Source organism: Myotis davidii, unplaced genomic scaffold (assembly GCF_000327345.1).
Source record: "Myotis davidii unplaced genomic scaffold, ASM32734v1 scaffold299, whole genome shotgun sequence".
Lineage (NCBI taxonomy): Eukaryota > Metazoa > Chordata > Mammalia > Chiroptera > Vespertilionidae > Myotis > Myotis davidii.
In genome coordinates this window covers 4,904,674-4,913,000 of record NW_006293088.1, presented here as the reverse complement: position 1 = coordinate 4,913,000, position 8,327 = coordinate 4,904,674, and the positions used below count along the sequence as shown (strand labels likewise).

Sequence of the window (8,327 nt, the reverse complement as noted above, 5' to 3'; positions counted from 1 at the left end):
ATGCGCGAGTGGCCTCCAGCCCGGCCCGGATGCTTAGCAGAGCCGACCGTGCGTCCTGGCCTGGGGCGCGGTGTCCCGGCCGGGGCATTGACAGTGCGTCCTGCCCCATCTTTTAATCCGCGCCGTGCATTCCTCCACCTCCCGGGTGGACACGGGGGCGCGGGGGGATCTTGTGTACCCACCCACCGCGGTGTCCGTTTACCGGGAGAGCGTGTGTCGCTGGTCCTTGGGAGAGTTTGTTGGCAGGTAGGGCAGACGTCGGTGGGAGGGACTCCAAAAATAAAGACTACGCCGACTCTGGCGCTTTGCCCAAGTGGTTGGGAGTCCGCACAAATCAGGCGAGGTTGGCCAGGTTCGCATTTTGTTTTCACAGATCTGCTTGTTTGAAGGTAAAATAAAGAAATGTTTCTTTTACTCAGACTGCTACACACTTCTTATTTTAAAAGCATGTCCTCGGGTGAGGATTTGAAACAAAACAAAACACCACTTTAGAAAACGTGCTCTTTAAGTAAATGCATCCGGCAATCTTGAGCAGATTCCCAGTTTTACACAGAATGTAGCTTTAAAAAGAAATCTTTGGAAAGAAATGAGGACTTCACCAAACGCTATTTATTTACTTACTAATGTGGACTGTCCTTGTTGACAAAGGGAAGTTAGTCTTGCGTGGAAGCGCAGGACGATGTTGACGGGTCCTTCCTGGAGGTTAACTCGTCCAGGGCCTTGTTTTGGGGCCGTGCTGGGTGTGGCAGGCCTTCCGTTGGGATCAGCTATCTTCTGGCGCTGAGATGAATCACTGGAGGAGGGGCGGGTGCTTGGAAAGGATCCTAGAGGGCTGGCTCCCAGTGGGCCGCCTTCCATAGCAAATCTGGTGCCCACAGTTCTCATTGGGCCCTGCTAGCTGAGCGACTTGGGGACCCATTGAAACGCTGGTGTCAAGTTTTCCAAATATTAACTTTTTTTAAAAAAAAAAAAACTATTTCAGAGAGGAAGGGAGAGGGAGAGAGAGAGGGAGAAACATCAATGATGAGAATCATGGATTGGCCGCATGCCCCTGCTAGGGGGTGAGGCTGCAACCTGGGCATGTGCTCTGACCGGGAATCGAACCATGACCTGGTTCATAGGTTGATGATCAACCACTGAGCCATGCCGGTCTGGCTTGAATATTAACATTTTGTAATACTAAAAACCTATATGTATTTTTGTAGTACTAATAAATACCTGTTATTCATAATAATAATAATGATAGGCAGTAGTGATTTAGTGCTGAATGTAAATACGGTAGCCAGAACCAGATGTTTTCTGGTGTGTGTAATTACTAAGATAGTTCATTGTATCAACATCAGGCCCCAGTAATGCACCTCCAGGACATTTAGGAAGCATGAACAACCACTACCGTCTCCCTTCCTTTTATGTTACTTTACAGATGATCCCAATGAACAGATTTGCAAAATTGAATTAGGGGAGCCTTAAAGAGGATCATTGCAGAATATGAAGTTCATTGATATAACCTCTTAGTGCAATTTTGCTTTAATCTAGAACAGAATTTCAGTCTCAGCACTGTCGTTATTCTGGCTAGATAGTTCTTTGCTGTGGGGTGTTATGTACACATTGTAGGATGTTTAACAGCATCCGTGGTTTCTACCCACAAGGTATCACTTCCCACTCCTCAAGTGCAATTTTGCTTTAATCTAGAACAGAATTTCCGTCTCAGCACTGTCGTTATTCTGGCTAGTTCTTTGCTGTGGGGTATTATGTACACATTGTAGGATGTTTAACAGCATCCGTGGTTTCTACCCACAAGGTATCACTTCCCACTCCTCACAATCAAAAATGTCTCTAGACTTGGCCAAATCACACCTGGAGGAGAACCTTTGGTCAGGACAGTCTAGTCCCAAGGTGAGTCACTGAAAGCAAGCAGTTCAGTGATCAGTTACATTGAAAAGACATGCAACCTTGCATTGTAGGTAATATTTGGTAAATTTCTAAGTGACTATTCCTTGTCGACGTATTGGTTTGGTCCTCCATTTACTAATGGGCCATCTTCCAGTGCTTCTCACCCCGTGTTTTCTTAAACCTGTGCTTTGCGTTCCTCCGCCTTTAGGTAGAGCAGGAAAAATCAGCTTAAAAATCATCTGTTTTTTCTGTTGATTTCCTTTTTTCTTTTCTTTCATAGATTCTTCTGTGATCATGAGAGAGAGAAATGAAGAATGACCCGTGATTTTTAAACACCTTGCCTTGGGGATCTAGTCATGTTGGAAGGGCTTGTAGCCTGGGTTCTCAATACCTATCTGGGGAAATACGTCAATAATCTGAACACTGACCAGCTCTCCGTTGCGCTTCTGAAAGGTGAGTCCATGTATCTCTTTTTGGTAAAGAATTGCCTTTGCAGATGGCACTTCTCCTTTCTATATTCTCTTTGTCACATTGAGAATGATAAAACATGGTGCTCAGATGGCTTTTTTATTAGATATGCATAAAAGGAGTTTTTTCTCCTATATGACACTGATTATTATTATCGGGTAACTTAAATACGTACCTGTATTGCTGTAGATTTTAGGGAATTATTGATTTTTTTTTTTAAACTATACTACTGGTGACTGTGCTTTACCCCAGTTATTGTGTTTGCCTTATGAAGGGTTATGGAGGCAGCCATGTTATACTGATAATGGCACTGGCTTTGGCTTTAAATGCCTCTGTGTTGCTTATTAGCTATAGAAACAAGTCATTGAAATTCGGAGCCTCAGTTGCTTTAGAAAGCGAGGCTGACACACTTCTCCAGGGTTGCTGTGGAGATCGGAAGGACAGACAGTTGAAGCTCCTCTACTGGGGTGTCATAGGCACCCGGTCAGGGTTTTCCATGATGTTCCTTTGAGGTGTCCCACAACTTCTGAGGTCTTGTCTTGCTTAGTAGTCGAGTACAGAAAGCTTGAGACATTATAGCCTATATCGGTCTCTACTTGGTAAATGCAGTCCCATGGTTTGATGGGGGGATTGGAAAACTGCTTTTTTTTTCCTTCTCCCTGTTTTAATTTAAGTTCTCTTTGCTCATCTCAAAATGTCACCCTTTACTAAGTCCTGAGAAAGGAGATAAAGCCAGTCCACAAGCATGTGGGATTCTAGAGAGAGGACAGGAGGCCTCCAGTACGGTCAGATCTCAGCTTCCAGGAGCGTGACTTTGGGCAAGTGGGTCAGGACAGGTAGTGGCCATAGCAGTGATGCAGGTGATGGTGCAGTCTGAGCATAGGGTGCCGGTCACTGGCTACCCTTCCCCAGGGGAGTTGCTTTCCGGGTCTTTCTGACCCATCTAAACCCGTGAAAGGATTGTGGCAGCCATAGGCTGTGGGGAGCTATCAGGGTGACACCTCCACTTCGTTCCCTTCACTGGGAACAGAAACAGTTCTTTCCCAGTCTCCTCCTGCTGCTTTCCTCGGTCCTTAGCAGGGAGCTGCTGAAATGCAAAGTGAAAGTGACCAGTCTTTCCGGGAAGAGGCTATGTTCAAAGTTCAGTGGCCGTGCCAAGTTCACCTCTGGCCATTTACTGAACTTCTCATACCCGCCGTGAAGCTAACCAAGTTGTACAGGGCAGGTAGAGGGCCTGGAAAGAGACCGGTACGCTGTGGCCTTGCTGATAAAAGAGCTGGCTCTCTCAGCAGGGGATGGTGAGAGGATGTTTGCCAAAGAAATGAATAAATAGACATTTTTGTGGCATATGATGTATCATAGGATCTATAGTAATAACAGATTTCTAACCTCAGAAGTTTTAGACAGAATAGATCTTGTAACAACTGTGCGTATCTCTCTGACGCTTTAAACTGCTTTTCTGTACTTATTTTCTTTAAAAAATATTCTCTATGGCTTTTAACGAACCTGTGGAGTCTGAGGAATATTTCCCTGAGAAATTGAAAGTTGCTTTTTCTTTCATAACCGGTGTTAGTATGCTGCCCGTCCTTATGGATCCAAGCACACCCAGTGCTTGGCGGAGCGTGTTGAGGTGTCCCAGGGTACTGAGAAGGGCTTTGTAAAGAAGTTGAGAGTTTTTGTTGATCTCGAAGACACAGTTACAGTTTTGCAGTGTTTAGGGGTGGAGGACACTAGATGTTATTTTAATCTATCTGCCAATATTTACTATTCTAGATACTTTGGGAGATGCATGGAGACTGAAGTAGTGGTCAAAAGTATGGGTTTTATAGCCAGACTGGGTTTGAATCCCAGTTCCTCTATTTACTAGTAACTCGGGCAAGTTACTCCAATTCTTCATGTTCCAGTTTCACTTTGTGTAGCTGGAGATAATAGTAACTATCTCATAAGGTTCTGAGTGCTGCACACATTACCCTAAGTCAAAGATTCTTGGCCTATAGTGAACCCCCTCAACTGGGGTTATCATCATCCACCATTGATCATTCATATAGGACTGGCTGGTGGGTTGGACTTGGAAGGCCATGTTAGAAGTAATAAAAATGCCAAGCTAGCTGTGAGTGGTTGAAGGACAGAGCTAGCATTGTGTAAGATTTCCCTCCTTCAGTCATTCAATAAACACTTGATGAGCACCTGCCTTGGGTAAGGCTCTGTGTTGTGGAACGATACGAAAAGGGGGGACAGTAGAAGATACTAAGAGCTCAGGCGTAGGAGCTAACCCTGGTTTCACATTTGAAAGCTGTTTGTGACTGTAAGTGACTTAAGCTTCCCCTTCACCCCTCTCCCTCTTGCCACCTGAGATCAACAGATCTCGTATGAACTCTGGCACTACCACCTACGGGGTCTGTGGGTTTTAAGCAAATTGCTTGTCCTCTAAGCTTCATTTTTCTTGTCTCAAAAATGGAGCAGCCCTAGCTGGTTTGGCTCAGTGGATGGAGCATCGGCCTGTGGACTGAAGGGTCCCGGGTTTGATTCCGATTAAGGGCGCGTGCCTGGGTTGTGGGCTTGGTTCCCATTGGGGGGCGTGCAGGAGGCAGCCCATCAATGATTCTCTCTCATCATTGATGTTTCTATTTCTCTCTCCCTCTCCCTTCCTCTCTGAAATCAATAAAAAATATTTAAAAAAATGGAGCAGATAATAGTATTTCCTCACACCATTGTGAGGATTAAATGAGATCATGCGTATGCAGTGCCTGGCACATAGTGAGTCCTCACTAAATGATGGCTGTTACTACTACTACAGAAACTACTTTTACTTATCCGCCTCCATCTTTATAGTCCTTGTCCTTGGAGAGTTCGCTGATTATCTTTTGGGGAGACAGAAATTACATGGTAATCCAAGAGGTGTATATATTACATTGTTATTACTAGACGTCTAGGCATAATGCAGTGGGGTACAAAGCAGGGGAGCCATTCCTCCTGCCTGTGGGACTCTGGGAACGCTGGTATGGAGGGAACTTTTGAGTGGACCTTAGCAGGGTTTTGATAGGGATGCAGGTGGGTCACCAGGCTCCAGGGGGCGTGAAGCGTATGAGTGGAGGCAGAAGGCTGAAAACTTGCACGGAGAAAACTTGCAGGGCATGTTTGGAGCCAGAAGGTAGTGGCTGCCAGTGCCATGCCAAGGCGTCTGAACTTTGGGCTGTGGGCATATCTGTATATCTGTAACCCAAAACTTAGATTCTCCTCCTTTTTCTTTCTATAAGCTCTGAATCTCAGATCGGCCCTGTTAATGACCTAGAGCGAGGGAAGAGGATTTAATAGTCATTAACAATTACTGAGAAATGATCCATCTCTAAATTCACCCCAGTTCTAAGTGACTAGATTTGCTGCTAATCTGAGATGAGACATTTTTGGATGAGAGAGACATCCATGACTATGCCTACATATTATTTCCCTGTAAATAAATGAACATCATTATCATTTATGAAGTATCATTTATAAAGTACTTGCCTCCACTGGGTGCTTTCGGGCCTGGCCCCTTGGAGGGACCTCTTCCAGCAGGGTCAGTTGTGGGTACCTGTGTGAGTGGGTGGGGCAGTAGGAGGCCTTTGGTCTTGAACCACGCATGGCTGTTGCGGTTCTGCCTGGGCCCTCAGTTCTCATCCTTTCTTCTGTTTCCGCTCCTTTCCAGGTCACCTCCTTCATTCTCTGGGCTGCAGCTTCTTTAATTTTTCATGGTGTGGATTGCCTACAATTCGTTCCACTTCTCCAGGCTATACAGCAGCCAAGCAAACGTAGGGCCGTCAGTCTCGCTGGGCTACTGAAAAATAGGGCAGATGTTGCTTCTTCAAAAGAAGAGACTACATACTTTCCTCCCTTTCAGTCACTTTCAACTGATAAGGAATATGTTTCATGATATTTTTCCCCTTAAGATTATTTTCTCCCCAAATGTGGAAATACGGTTTGTCCGGGCTCTCTGGGGTTATTAACTTCTCCTTTTGGTTAGTCTGAAGGTATGTGGATCCCCCATATGGACAGCTGTTCCCGCAAAAGTCTGAGAAATAAATTGGCTACATTTGCTCAGAATCTGCCAAATTGCTAGACCTGAATACTTAGAAGCCAATTATGCACTGGTCTTGAACAGTCAGGGAAAAGTCATCAAGTTTCTGGCATTAGTGGTCTTTGGAGGAGAAGCCTTGCTTGCCTTTTTTCTGGGTTCCCTTACCAGCTAAGGGTTGCTGGGTAGCTGCTGTCTGTACTGCTTGTTCTTGAAAATAATGCATCTCAGACAGATTTCCGTGGCTCAGAAATTGCCTTGTGTGGTGCAAACAGTTTTGTAAGATGATGGCTGTCTCCCGAGCTCTGTGGGGATGAGAGCCCTGCCTTCTCTTTTTGTAACCCCAGTGGTTAGTATAGTGTCCAGTAAGGACAGGGATTGGTATGTGTGTGTGAATGAATGACTTCCATAGTCGGGGGTGAGAGATCTAGACTATTCCTTGGAGGCATCTTGTACTTCGGGGTTTAAGTCATTGTCAAAGCTGGGTCTGAAAGGTCTTCAGCGGGGGTCCTGTTTGTTCCTTTGCCTTCTGCTTGTTATTACACCTGCAGGTGGAAGTGCAGAGGAGAACCTGCGGAGCTGGTCCCTCCAGAAGAGAGAGTCTAATTCCTTTTCATGACCAACTTCGTTTAACTCTCCCAGGCGCCCAGATGTTGTGTGTAGTACACCTGTTTTTGGGGTGTGTGTGGGGGTAAGGAGAGCTTGTTAAAATTTGCAAATTTCTGTGTTTCAGTCTCAGAGATGTCTGGCAGGGGGCCCAGGAGCCTGCATTTCATCCCAGGAGATGCCGATGTTAATGGTCCTCCAGTGAACATTACCCTGAACTAGGGGCTTGCAAACTGGCCAGCTGGCCAGATTCCCACCTGTGAGCTGAAAATGGCTTCTACATTTTTAAAGGCTTGTGGAAAAAAACCCCAAAAAACAAAAGGAGACTATACAACAGACACCATAAAGCCTGAAATATTTACTATCTGGCCATTACTCCACCTGCTGTAAACTTGAGCTGTTATTTACATGTCAGAGTGGGAGCCGGGAAATTAGTGTAGATGAAGCACATAGGCTGGTGGCAGCGCCTCTCTTGGCTTTTTGTCGCTCTGGTCTCGTTGTAAAACTTTCCCTTCAACCTTCAATGATTTGCACAGGGTAGGCATCTGCCGCAGTTGTTGGATGAACATTTCAGGATATTATTTTATTTATGTAATTATTTTTATTTTATTTTTCAATTACAGTTGACATTCCACATTATTTTGTATTAGTTTCAGGTGTACAGCATAGTGGCTAGCCAATCATATACTTTACAAAGTGATCCCCTGACATTGCCAATATTCCCTCTGCTTCACTGTACATCCCCGGGCTGTTTCATAACTGCCAATATGGAGTTCTTAATCTCTTCACCCTTTTCACCCAGACCCCCAAGCCCCCTCTCCTCTGGCAACCACATGATGTTGTTTTTATTTTTTAGGTGCAGTCGAATTAGAAAACTTGCCATTAAAGAAAGATGCCTTGAAAGAACTGGAGTTACCATTTGAAGTCAAAGCTGGTACGTGGAGCGAAGGAGAGGAAGGCAGTGCTGAGAGTTCATTGTGTGGGACCTGAAATTGAGAGTCCTTGACTTGGGCTCTCTGTGACCAGGAAGAGGCAGGGTAGGAAGGACAGAGTTTAGATCCATCTTAAAATGTGGTCTCTAGGCCACTAGTATCAGGATGACCTTGGGGTGGAAATGGTGGAGGAGGTCACGTGGCCTCTGACCTACTGAATTAGAATCTCCAAGGATGTGTCATTCAACTTGTATTTACAATATATATATTTATTGATTTTTTAGGGAGGAAGGGAGAGAAAGAGAGAGATTGAAACATCAACGATGAGAGAGAATCATTGATTGGCTGCCTTCTGCATGTCCCGCACTGGAGATCAA

General features: G+C 45.1%; 1 protein-coding gene across 1 annotated transcript in view; it reads left to right on the top strand.

Annotated features, from left to right (window-relative positions):
* The first annotated feature begins 2,175 nt into the window (after positions 1-2,175).
* Positions 2,176-8,327, top strand: part of VPS13D (vacuolar protein sorting 13 homolog D (S. cerevisiae)) — a 236,959-nt gene continuing 230,807 nt past the window's right edge. Inside the window, 2 exon segments of the mRNA XM_006766790.2 lie at positions 2,176-2,346; positions 7,875-7,952. Of these exon segments, the coding sequence (XP_006766853.1) occupies positions 2,250-2,346; positions 7,875-7,952 (175 nt within the window). The 5' untranslated portion in view covers positions 2,176-2,249.